Genomic DNA, 13,625 nt, shown 5'->3' with positions numbered 1-13,625 from the left:
TTTAGCCTGTTGTGAATCCTCTTCCTTTGCTTCACCACTGGCAACCATAACTTCAACTGTCTAGGTGTTACCCTCTAGAATGACCTATTCAATGGAATTTTAGAATTTCTTACTGCATGAGAAAGCTCCAACCAGATTATTTTGCTAAATGATGTTTCACTTCCTGTCAGGTCTGCTGTCAGGTGTTGTGTCCTTCCTGAGCATTCTGTACCCCTACTATGCTCTATTCATTTTCATCCATTCGAATTAGGTTTTGTTCACTTCCTATCACTATAGATACCTTCTCTTCAACTGTCTAGTTCAAGCATTCATATACCGTATAAGCACAGTAAGTAAAGAAAAATTTCTTCCTCTTGTGTTGATTGTTTCTGGAGGCTAGATCCAGCATTTCTTTACAGATTATTAAATTCATGCTAGCCTATTGGCTAGTAATCACTCATCCCTTATGGAATCCAATTGTTTTCTTTCCCCCTTCTTTCCTCTTGTGTAACTTGCTAGAACTTTGAGCCAATATAATTTTCACCATCCCGGTTTACCTTATTCCCTTCAACTTTAGCCTTTTCCTCTTGCTGTGGTGTCTCGCCTACCGAGCTCAGCACATATTGCTCCAAGATACCTGCCAAGTCCATTCCTGACCATTCCACTATCTGAATCCACTTTAGCAGCCTTTAAATTGCTACTCTCTTCCATTTTCACGATTTACAAATTATCTTCCTTGCGACAGTATACACAAAAAACACCCAGATCTACGCGGTCATGAAAATACTGATTTTGTAAACGTGATTCTTACAATCAACCCACATGAGAACGTAAGAAATGAGTAGGAACAGGCCATTCGAGCCAACTCCGCCAATTAGTACATTCAAACAGCGATTTTTGTGACCATTACGATGTGCCGGTATAGAAAAACATTTTTAAATGTTATATAGTGAAGTTGTATATGTACATAAATATTCAAGGATATTTAACACAAAGGACAGATTGCTGTAATGTCAATAATATGTGAAACTGGAAAATTACCTGCAGAAGCCTTAGTCCCTTGTTGGGGTTGAATTTTTAAAAAAATGACATTTTTTTTCCTCTGGTGGGCTTCCATTTTAACCATATAGTATTGGAAGTGGCACATTTCACAACTCCCTAAATATCAGTCTTCATATAATGTATGAGAATCTCTTCACTGAGGAACCCACAAAACTACCAGAAACACTGTTAAGACATTACAGGATAAAAAGCATTTAATCGCGGGTTTAAAGAAACACCGCTGGCAGAGCACATTATGGAGGCTTTGACAATGAGAAATGCAGTAGCTACTTTCCAATCGCGTTCGGTCTCTACGGGTGCCCTCTCTGCAAAAAAAACATACAAATGTAGCGTTATGATGAGCGAATGGAAAAAAATATATACATATACTCCCTTGTCGTTACAAATGACCTCCTGAGTAAATCAGCACCAATTCTTCTGACTCCCCGGTTCCTGATGGAAGTTCCGGAGCCATGCAGTGCGTTGCCCTGACGTACTGGAGATCGTGTCGGACGCAGGAAAACGTGATGTCGTGAGACGAGTCGCTTTCTCTTCTCTCACCATCGATTGTGCCAAGGTGGCAGCACTCTGATCAGGCCTTCCTAATAAACTGCACTTCACTGTTCGGCCATCATAGTTCTGACAGGTAATCACACCTAGATCTGCAAAGTCTGCGATCAGAAAAGCTGCAGGGTAAGGTCGCAGTCCTCCTGTTTATTATTTTAATGATCTTTTCTGCATGTCAAGTGGGCATTGTACATTTCCTTCATTTTTTAAAGGCAGCTATATTGTCAATAATATTGCTAGCTCAGTTTTGGGTTACAAAAGTCCCATCCTATTGGTGGAAGGAGCTCTGCTTCAATGAAACGCCTGTCAGTGTTTTGGTGTCAATATATTGTGCTAAGATCAACAGACTATCAATATAAAAAAAATGCTGCATTTTAGAAAAAAAGGTTTTAATTTTTTAAGAGAAATGGGTTAGACTTAAAAGCAAATTCTCACAATACTTTGATTGCAGATTTTAATAGAACATAATTTGTAAAACATCCAGATAAGACATTAATTTCTGATGTTTTAAGCATTGGTCATGTTTTGCTTTGGCTATCACTTCTGGCTTTTAATTGCGAAATTCCTTATCTTCCTATCTCTATGAATAAAACCACAATCTGTAATCTAATAAAATATCCTCTTTGTGTAAATAAAATAAACTATCAATAACCCATGGGCCTTTTTCATTATGTTGTTTCAATATTTGTATTAACAGTTGACAAACAATGAGGAAAATCACTAACCTTCTTTATGTGAAAAATTTGATATCTGACAGTTTGTAAAAATGTTTAGAACCAGATATAAATTTGTCGCAACTGATTTACTAGTTTTGATTGGAAGTATTAATGCAGTGAACTAGTTTGACAAACGTGGAGCGTGAATTGTGTTGCATTTTGGAATACAGCAGCGCGCTCAGCAATCTCTTCTGTGCGTGGCCGTAAGATTTAAAGACATATTATAGATACACATACATATCAAGACACAACTATATACATAATCAACTCGGGTGACATTTCTCATTAAGAAAACACTAAACCACAGAAGAACGCATTCTGATTGCTTCGGGTGCTGGTCACAATTTTGTGTTCTTTCGCCAGAGTACCTGACGTTGGTTTATGTGGCTATTCGAAAAATGCCCCTTGTTAACTTATTCTGTATCCCGTGACAAAGATACGCTATCATCGCGTATGCACTTTTGTCATGCGTCAATGACAAACGGTGAGACATTACCATGCCAAGTGACGAAAAGCAACTCCCAAGCTATATGACTTGTTCAAGTAGTTTCAGGATGTAAAGGGCGTAATAAATAACTTCTTATTTTTCCCTTTAGACTGTAGTACCTAAAGTGCACATTTGCTTCAAAAACGCATTTCAAGGGCATTGTGATTGAGAAACCTGACTTTATATAACTCCAGTAGAAAAAAATTCCACTCTGCTCGTCCTTTGAGGGACAAATGAGGAGTTGCTTATAGAAATTGTTTATCAAACCTTAAGCTTAAAGATTGTTGCATTAAGTAGATAAAACAGGTTCATTTTCAATTATTCGAAAGTAACGTAACATTCGATTATTTTGAAGACTGATTATTCTTCATATTTTACAGATAATCTGTTTTGAAAAATATCATACACTTTTCACATGGGCTATTCATTAAAAAAGAACTTTCTGTTCCATTTCTGTCCCAATATTCCACTGATAGTCAAAAAAAGCCTACACCATTTGCTCTGATATAAGCAAAAAAGCCTACACCACTTGCTCTGATGTTGCTGTAGAATATTGAAAACAGCCCGTGCATCATTTTAATAAGAGCAAAATGCTGTGGCGGCTAGAAATTTGAAATAAAACTGCTGGAAACACTCACCTGAGCTGGCAGCATCTGGGGAGAGAGAAACAGGGTTAACGCTTGGAGTCCAATATGAACATAACAATTAGGAGTAGGCCACACCGCCGCTCAGCCTGCTCCGCCATTCAATAAGATCATGGCTGATCTGAATGTAACGTCAACACCACATTCCTGCCTACCCCCCATATCGTTTCACCCCCTTGTTAATCAACAATCTATGTAGCTCTGCCTTAAAAATATTCAAAGACTCTGCTTCCACCAGCCTTTCCCAAAGACTCACAACCCTCTGGGAGAAAAAATTCTACTCATCACTGTCTTAAGTGAGCGACCCCTTATTTTTAAACAGTGACCCCCTAGTTCTAGGGGACTGAGAATCGAATATGCCTGAGTATTTCCAGCACTTTCTGTTTTTATTTAATTATTTTAATAATTCGGGGTAACTAATTGGAGTTTGACGTTGTAGGTAAAATCATTGGCGGAGAGCTCACGATAAGATGAACGTTCAAATAAAGCTACCAAAGCATGGTTTTAAGATAGTGAAACATAATTTTTCTTAATCTTTTCGGCCGTTAAGAAAAGTTAAGATTTTGACCAAAGGAAAAACTCATTTTATTTAAGCGACAACTCTGACTTAATTGTTTTTAACGCAGTAAAAACTGCACTCCTTGCTCGCTCTCTCCAAAGGATAAAACTGAAGTTCCTCATAAAAGTCAAATTTATTGACTAGATCAGTTTGACGAATGGTGGAGAAAAATAGCGCTGATGAAGAACAATCGTTCTTCAATGCGGCGTATCCCTTCCTTGAAGCCGCTGCTGTCCCAACAATTTACAATGAAGCTTAACACATTACTGGCATTATACTTGCAATGGTTTGGGCACGTTCTTTTACCTGATCGATTTGGGATGAAACAAGTCCTGATCGAGTTTGGGGTTGGAGGTTGCTATAATGACAATGTTTTGGTCATTGCAAAATTCTGACTTTAGTCTATTTACTGAAATCAAGTGAACAATTTAAGGATTTAAAAAATGGCAAATTAAATCATTTTAATATTAACATTTTGAATAATTGAATTATTTTGAAAAGATTTAAAGTTTCCATCCAGCGAGGATATTGCCTATTAACGGAAAAAAATAAACGGAGTCACGATCAACCGCCGCTTAAGATTTAAGTTAATTAAGTGCAAATGCTGTATATGTTATCTGAAATAAATAAATCCGTTATAAAAAGCTTGAATGGAAATATTTTACATTATTTACATATTTCAGTTTGAATAATTTCGTTTCCGCTGGTTAATGAAATTATTCCAAATGATGGCGAATCTCTTCGCGGGGGTTTTAAAGCATATTTTCCATTTGGATCTGATGTAAATTAGAAACAATGATTTATTCTGCGGGTAAAATTGAGAATGTTGACTGTAGTGTAGAAATAAGACTTTCCGAAAGCCCCCTTAGAAAGCGTTAATTATTGCTTGTTAACCGGTTTGTTATTACGTTTTCAGAAGTTTATTTTGCTAGACACCGTGATCGTTTTGTTTTCAAATCGGTTCTCTTTCCTAATTAGCTTCCAATCACGTTCACGTATTAATTAAAACTTCAAGATCATACGAACATACGAAAGTGATAGCCTGGCAAAAAAAAACCATCTGGCCCATTAATACTGCCCCACACAGTCGTGAGGTCCGAAGTATCACGATCAGTACACCATTATCCAACAGCAACCATGTTACCATCTGTTTATGAAATGCGATGTTTTTATTAAAAGTAGAGACAGTAGTTACTTGAAATAAGGAAAAGTTTATGGTTTTAACATATTGAAACATTTAATCTGAAACAATGCAACATAGATTGCCATCTGGTCTGTGATTTTATTTGCCAATGTTAACTATAGCGAACAAAATACTCACGCATCTAACAAGAGAAAACGAAGCAAGTATACAAGGTACTTTTTCTAAATATAATATTATTATGATTGCTGAATGAATCACATAAGAAGTTCAATCGCACCTTACAGAATAGAGACCTGGGTTTATTTGTATAACTTCACTTACGACGTAGGAAATAAAATTGATAAATGTAATGTCCTGTGAGCATTTGGATTTCCGTGTGAACTACGAATATATAGATTTTGAAGAACCACTGATTACATACACGGCTGTTTCTATTACTTTTAATCACCAACATACTTTATCGAAATTAATATTCCTAGCTCTTGATGCCCTCCTTGTGAAGGTTTTATAATGTGTCGATTTTTCTTTGAGTTTCAAACTGTTATCATTTCTAGGAGCATTTCGTGTTGCATTCTGTGTTAGTCATGAATATATTGAGAAAGCGATGGTTTCTAGTTAGTAGTACATGTTTGAACAAATATCATAAAAGTTAAGTTTGTTATAGATCCGATGCGTTTATAAATGATCAGATAGATTATGTAAAGATTTATATTGTAATGATTTGAAAAAGCTTGAAACCCGAAACTACTCTTGTTACATTTCCTTTTAACCAACAATATGCAGGCAGTACCAAACGGACAGTAAGATCACAATATAATTCTATGCTAGCAGGCTTTTCTTTAGTTATATTTTTGTAACATCATTAGTAATATGTCGATCGTTTTCATTTATCTCGTGATATTCATTTTCAATCAAATTTGGTGGTAGAAAATGCAATTTGCTTGGACTATGGGATAACTCTTCAAAATATGTTAAATATAATTATTGCATATTGATACTTAGTGAAAACAAATTCGCAATGCACAAACAATCGTTTAGTGCAATGTAATTTCATATAAAATATTGACAAATTATCAGACAAAAGTACACATTTCATCAATTATGTGGAAGGGTTACAAATTATTGTGAAGATAATGTACTAAATTGGGGGATTATCCATATTTTCCCCCATTTAAATCAACCTGATTTACAGTAAAAAGAAAAATTTAAATCTTACAATTTGAATTTTCTTTATTGTTTTCCAGTTTGTAGTAAGAGCAATGTATTTTAGTGCCGTTTGGTTTGAGATATGCAAAATATTTAATGTGCAAAACAAAATAGTGACTAAACGAAGTGTCACTCCAGCATATGAAGTGCCACTGATTTATTTACTATGTTTGTAATAGCTTTATGCATTTGCTAGGGAATGCAGCCATTTTGCTTATCAACTGCTGTTATTTATATGCACTAAAACAACATAAGTTGCATTATGTTTCGCATTGTGTTTATGTTTCAACATTTTTTGAGCCGGAATGTTTATCAAAATTGGCTTGTTAGGTAATAAATACCTACTATAAAATTAGCATATTATGTTATTAATGTGGGAGACTTTCAAGAGCACTGAACAGTTAGCTAGGGTAGCGAAATTGGAATGATTAAAAATGCTTGTTGTGATGGAATGGAGACCAAATGCTGTCCCATCACTTTACCCCTATTATCGGTGTTCAATGTCTCACTTTGTCGAGGGCAGACATCAGCTGCTTTTCTGCGATACTTGAGCAGTTGGAGGCAGACCGGGAGGTAAGGAGGTTGTAAAGGAACTGGTGATTGGCGGGTGGCAGGATTTTCTGGCAGGCTCCGCCAATGAGAGCGGCTCTAACGAAATGTCTCCTCCCTTGCTGCAGTCTCGCGAGATCGCCGGCTGCTGGGAGTTTGGAAGAAGGCTACCATCATGGCGGATAGAGACAGTGGAAGCGAGCAAGGGGCGGTCAGCTCGAGCTTGCAGCAGCTGCAGCAGGAGACGCAGGAACTGGCCTCCAAGAGGGTGGACATTCAGAACAAGCGCTTCTACCTGGACGTGAAGCAGAATGTCAAAGGTCGTTTCCTGAAGATAGCGGAGGTGGGAGCAGGAGGCAATAAAAGTCGCCTAACTCTCTCCATGTCTGTTGCTGTGGAGTTCCGCGACTACCTGGGCGATTTCATCGAACATTACGCACAGCTCGGCCCCAGTAACCCGGACATGCAGACGGACGAGCCGAGGCGAGCTCTGAAAAGTGAATTCTTGGTGCGGGAAAACCGCAAATATTATATGGATTTAAAAGAGAACCAGCGGGGCCGGTTCCTACGGATCCGCCAGACCGTGAACCGGGGACATGGCCTTGGCTCGCAGGGTCAGACTATCGCCCTCCCCGCTCAGGGGCTGATTGAATTCCGTGATGCACTCGCTAAACTCATCGATGATTATGGCATCGAAGAGGAACCCACTGAGCTGCCCGAAGGGACATCTCTCACTGTGGACAACAAGCGATTTTTCTTTGACGTTGGGTCAAACAAGTATGGCGTTTTTATGAGAGTAAGTGAGGTGAAACCATCATACCGCAATTCTATCACGATACCGTACAAAGTGTGGGCCAAGTTTGGAAATACTTTCAGTAAATACGCAGAGGAGATGAAGAAAATACAGGAGAGACAGCGGGAGAAAAGATCTGAACAGCAAGAAGAAGCTCCCGGAGATGATGGGGAGGAAGACTGATAAAACTGTAATAAAAACACTTCCTGTAAAACTGTAACTGTTTAACTACGAGGGAGCACCACCCACCAAACCTCCACAACTGACAGTTCGACTTGTCACCCATCGCTGGATGTTCGTCCACTTATCAACCGTGTAAACCGTAAGCAGCTGCTAAGTAATAACATTATGAACTGTGTTTCCTACTTGATAAACAAAAACTGAGTGTTTATTTCCCTAATTAACCAAGACTTTTGTACACGTTCAAGCTATTAAAAGTGTTTGCAATCGTCAGATAATATGCTGAATTATAATGAAATAAGTCCTTTTCATGTGAGCTAACATTTGACTTAGCACAAAATGAGAGATATTTTAGAAGAACACGTAAATAATATTTTTAGTTTTCTCATTTTGTTACCAAATTTCAAACATTATACGGAGGTTATAGTATATTTGACACCCTATATACCTGTGATTAGAGATGTGTATATATGAGGGCTAGGCATGCTGTGTGTCTGAGCTTTGTTAAATGTAATGCAGAAGTCTGTAGAGTTAAAAGGTACATAGGTTTATTCATGCAAGGTAAAACTATTAAGAAGTGCTCTCTTTTATACAATATGCATTGCATCTGGACCTTAAACATATAAAACTGGTCAGTGGAACTTCTGTGAACATGAAGCAAATTATTAAAAAAGGCATTTAAATGAACTGCAAAGTTGTTTGATTTTTACAGACAAATGTTAACCTATGATTAACAAAGCAAGTAGCACATTTTAAGTTAGGTTATGATAATTTTGCTCTTAACTGTGAATGTGAGTTACTGGTATTTAATGTATTTAGATTAGTTGTCAAATTATATGCATTCTATCAGATGGTACATAATTAACAATTGATAGGGAACTTTTAATGTGAGTGCATTCATGTAGCAAGCTATTGCCTGAATTACTGTTACCTGTAAAGAGAGGAAATTGCATTTATTTACTTTGTAGGGGGAAGGGTCATCCTAATATTGAGTGGGAATCTGAGCGAGTGACATGTCAATGACAACATTTTACGGGGGCCATCTCTTCCAGATTACATTTCCTGTTTGGTTAATATCATATTTTAGAACATTCTAAAGGCACAGATTATTCTGCACTTTATAATATCACAGTATTAACACTATATACATAATTTGATTTCCTTTTTGTTGTACAACCTATAAAAATGTTTTATGTCTTACTGGTTGCTAGTGACTGTTGCATTCATGTGGATTATCTGTTGCTGGCAAGTTGAAAGTATTACATACATTCTAGGTCACTAATCACTGTAAAGGTCTTGTTTTGTTCTTTCTGGGTTTTTCCCAGTTTTCTTTCTGTAGTTCTTCAGTCAGTTGTGACCTTGTTATTTGGGATTATGTAGAGATAAAACTCCTTGTTATATAGTTTAGACTATTTGGCTTTTGTGTGGTTTGTTTATAGAATTCTATAAGCATTGTGGTAAAGTTTTCAGAACTATGCTTTCCTGTCGTGAGTAAAGCAAGGGCTGCTTTGATCTAAACATGTGTAAACAATAATTCCTGGCTCAAGTCATTTAAATCAGAGCTGCACTTTGCATAAGAAATGTTTTAAATCCTTGTACAGTAAAATGTATACATGAGGTACTAAATATTACCGTTAAGCACATTCATTTTTCATTGTTTAGCAGAAAAGTTTAGCCATTTATAGTAGGCATTTCTTGATAGTTGTGAACCTAGATATTTCTCATCTACCATTTGAGGGTTTCCAAGATTCGGTGCAAATGACAATGTAACATTAAGGAATTTTTATTGTAACATTTGATGCTTTTTTTTGTATTTTTTTTATAATGCTGTGTTTAACAGCCATTGCCAGTACTTGCCCTGCCAGTTGCCTTTTACTACTTGCAAAAACAATTAGGTGCTACTGTAATCTGAGAGTTGTTATTATTCATGTAGCACAACATTTCAGCAGCGGTGTTGTAACTAGTGTGAAACTGGGCAATAAATATCACTAACCCTATCACTGTTCAATTGTAATTATACAGATCAATATATTAGAAGTATTGAATATCAGATATATTTACACAAATTTTCCTGTATAAAAAAAAATGTTTATATTACATCTGATTATATAGAATAGGCAATTGCTTTAGAACACAAAGTTTAATCAGCCTTCCAAATTCACTGATGCCTCCTAACCACCCCCCTCTCTCTCTCTCTCTCTCTCTCTCTCTCTCCCCCCACCCCCCCCCCACCACTTCCACCCCCATGTTTGGTGTTAACAAGTCATGCAGAATCTCATTTATCCAATACTACTGCCAAGCCAGGATAAGTAATCCAGCTCACACCATAACAGATTTCACACAGGTGGAGACTTAATTCGAAAACAAAATGACAGCAGGACAAGATCGGTAAATGCAATCAAATGTAATTTTACTTGATTTTAACCAAGAATGTAGAAGAGGTTAATAACTAGAAGTATATGCTATACATTTCATACAAATCCCAATAATAAATTACTTATTTCATGAAAGTACATTATTGAATGATTTACAGCCTATACAACAATTGTTGTGGCAGCCCTTGTTTTAAGTAGTGACCTGAAATCTGCCCCACCTCCACTCATATATTGTACATGATTTTGAATTTGTGTGCTTGCCAGTTTGCTTCAAGTGCCAGCAGCTTTGCAGTGCAGTAGTTCAAAGATTCATTGGCTTTAATCAGACCAGTGGATACTGGCTTCAAAGATATTTACTGAAAGCCATTCTGCCTTGTCTGAATTCCACCATATTCTCAATGATGATAAACCTCAATTGTGGCTATTTTCATTCAAGGATTGGCAACTAATATGGCTCAAAAATATTCCAGAAAATGACTTTTCTCAGATTTAAATCTGTGCAGAATTTTAGAGTAGGACTACCTGTTTGAAAACACAACCTTATATTTTGCAGTACATTTGACTTGCAGCCAAGCAGTTAGTGATGGCCTGAATTGTGCGTAAAAGTTAAGAATAGTAGCCTGCTACGTTAATAGCCATCATTTTGCAAGGTGCCACAGATTTTAAAAGGTGTCGTGATTAAATTTAGTAGATGAGTGATGTGCAATAACTGGGATTTTTAAATACTTGTACTTTTTGTTTCTTCCCCATTTCCTCTGCGAGCCTGACTATACACTAGTTAAAGTTCGAATTGGTAAATCCAACCTTTACCAACTTCTTTGAAGCAAGGCACTTTTATTATCAAAAAAAATGCTAGTGCATAAAGAAATGCATTTTTGGCAAGGAGTCAAATTTGGAATTAATTTACTGTTTACAGTATGTGAGTAGGAACCAATTAAAAGAAAACCAAAAATAGTATGCTAGTAAGTTTCTTCGCTTTAAGTTTAAAGTCTCAGTTTGTAAAACTCGCTAAGTGTCAAAATGTGATACCATTATTACCTTTCCAGTCTGTTTCAAAACTTTTACCTAAAATATTTGACTGATTTACTGCCATTTACTATCAATTAAGCATGGTGCTGATTTAATTTTTAATTGTCAGAAATGAAGTTAATTTTAGAAGTTTTAGAAATATTTTTTGTTGTATTTTCACAATCCTAATAAATTCCTTTTGAGAATCTTTCGTGGTAGACTATTTTGTTGGAATGTTCTTTTAAGATGCAAATGGCTTGCAGATTTTTTTTGATTATCCAAATATAATATAAAAATGCCACAACAGTGATATTTACTGGCCATATACACTTGCAACTTCCCATTGCATAATAACTTAATGGAATTTATGTAGAGTTTGGTAGCATTGAGAAAATTCCCAAATTAAAATTTTACAAGACATCCTTAAGAATAAAACTTGTAGTTTTTGTTGCTGAAGTAGAAGTATTATTGCATGCTTAAAGATTAAGTGAGTAACTATTATTTCTAGATGATAATACTTCACACACTTTGGAATATTATTGGTGGACTGTAATGGGATAGGTGAATGAATTTTTGTCCTATTGTAGTGGCAGATGGACATATCAGTTGATTTAAATCATTATTAGTAATAATATCAATACAATTACTGAAGATGGCATTTACTGTTTTGCGTCACGCTTCCCCAATTAAAAACGAAAGTTCACAGAGACAATTACTACTTACCCCATGCAACATGGCAATTATTTTATGTAGAGCCCTGAAGCAGCCTACACTTAATATTCCCATTCTGATTTTTTTTTAGTTATTTCAAGCCTAACTTTTACAATACCTCCTGTGCCTATAAACTTGAGACAGATCATAGCTAGAATATCTTAATCTGTCTGAATATAATTGATATTAAACTTTTCCGTAAGAATCTGAATTTCAGAGGGAGCTCTCCATGGCAGTCAAATCTTGTCTCAATTAATTTCTTCCATCAGTTTGCATCATTCAAATGAGTTTTGAAAAAGTGATGTCTTTTGATATTCCCAATCTAGCAGTAATAATAACTGATGTAGACAAGTTACCATAAAACCCTGACTGGTACAAAATAAATTTCTTCAAAGCAAAATATGTTAATTTTAATCTAAGCAACACTAACCCTTTGCAGTTGCCTGTTTAAGATTCAATCACGACAATTTATTTTCACAGTTAAAGTAAACTTGAGGTTAAGAGTGCATCACAACGAACAGAACTTTTTCTAACCTTGTGTTGCTCATTCTGCAAGTAAAGATTTCTGTCAAAAGAGGAAGAATTAAAAATGGCAACAGGTTTTTCTATTCTTAGCAATTTATAATACATTTAAATGCTCTACATTTTCACATCTTGCTCTTGAAGTATTTAATGTAGATAACTTAACTGTTCATTTAAAGAGTGACAGATGGTAATCATGTGTGTAGTTTAGAATTGAAATATCTCATTTGTTTGCTCCACTGACTGAGCATAGATAAGTCCAGTTTCCAACAATTCCAAATCAGTTGTGAATCTATGATTTAATTTGTGGTAATGCAGTCTGAACAACCTGATGCATTGTAGTAAGAGACAAAAGAGTCAAGTTTGTACAAAGCAAGATATGTATGAAAAACAATCAAGTGCACTTAAATTTTCAGAATTAAATTATACTATTCCAGTACTTTCTCCTGTATTATATCTTCTTATAGAGCCCATTCTCTAGCAGAGTCAACATGTGAAGATTCATTTAAAACAATGTATTCTAGGTCCTTCTTATGATGCACACAATTTTCTGGACAAGAGGATAAATGATCCATTCCCTGGCCTGTCACCTCTCTTGAGCTAGCTAGAAGGTGATACGTGGGAGCGCCTAGCTTCTCACCCTTGGGATTTTTCCCTGTGCTGGAGGAAGCTTCTTTGCTTTAACTCCAAGTTTGCCCAATCCACTGAGATAATGGAAAGGGTTGTGTTCTATCAATATGGCCAGCTTAATTGTATTGTATCTCTCTAGTATTGTAGGGACTCCCATTTGAAAACTAAAACTAAATTAGCTGCACTTTTTAATATTGGAATATTTACCTAAATCAAATACTATTACAGATGCTTTATCACTTGTTTGATTCAATATTTATTTTCTTCTTGTATTGTGCCTACCTGATAAAACAGGTAAGCAATTTGATGCCAGATTTCTGTCGGTGTTGCTTTCATGTTTTCATCAGCATTTTCTCTATTAGCCTTAGGCTTTTGACATACTTTTCCCCCTACTCCTGAAGACGTTCTTCATTTTTGCTAATGAAATAATTAACTTAAATTTTACTTTATTCAATCAAAATATCTGATGATCAGAAACTATTTTTACGATGATCAAGTAAGTTACCCTCTGCTA

The 13,625-nt window shown here is 36.0% G+C and overlaps 1 protein-coding gene and 1 long non-coding RNA gene across 2 annotated transcripts in view; one reads left to right on the top strand and one right to left on the bottom strand.

Moving 5' to 3' along the window:
- The window catches only part of LOC121280772, a 70,223-nt gene extending 68,720 nt beyond the window's left edge, over nt 1-1,503 (bottom strand). The window contains exon 1 of the long non-coding RNA XR_005943706.1: nt 1,405-1,503. This is a non-coding gene — a long non-coding RNA (uncharacterized LOC121280772). The remainder of the gene's footprint in view (nt 1-1,404) is intronic.
- A 112-nt stretch (nt 1,504-1,615) lies between these two features.
- On the top strand, nt 1,616-8,552 carry LOC121280856 (transcriptional activator protein Pur-alpha-like). The gene is made up of 2 exons (XM_041193153.1): nt 1,616-1,666; nt 7,021-8,552. The coding sequence occupies exon 2, from the start codon at nt 7,068-7,070 to the stop codon at nt 7,866-7,868; it is 801 nt and encodes a 266-aa protein (XP_041049087.1). The 5' UTR covers nt 1,616-1,666; nt 7,021-7,067; the 3' UTR covers nt 7,869-8,552.
- Nucleotides 8,553-13,625: the final 5,073 nt, after the last annotated feature.

Source organism: Carcharodon carcharias, chromosome 8 (genome assembly GCF_017639515.1).
Source record: "Carcharodon carcharias isolate sCarCar2 chromosome 8, sCarCar2.pri, whole genome shotgun sequence".
Classification (NCBI taxonomy): domain Eukaryota; kingdom Metazoa; phylum Chordata; class Chondrichthyes; order Lamniformes; family Lamnidae; genus Carcharodon; species Carcharodon carcharias.
This window is presented reverse-complemented; position numbering and strand designations above follow the sequence as displayed.

Bases quoted from the DNA above. Each gene is read 5' to 3' on its own strand.
- LOC121280856 (XM_041193153.1), top strand. From the start codon at position 7,068: ATGGCGGATAGAGACAGTGGAAGCGAGCAAGGGGCGGTCAGCTCGAGC.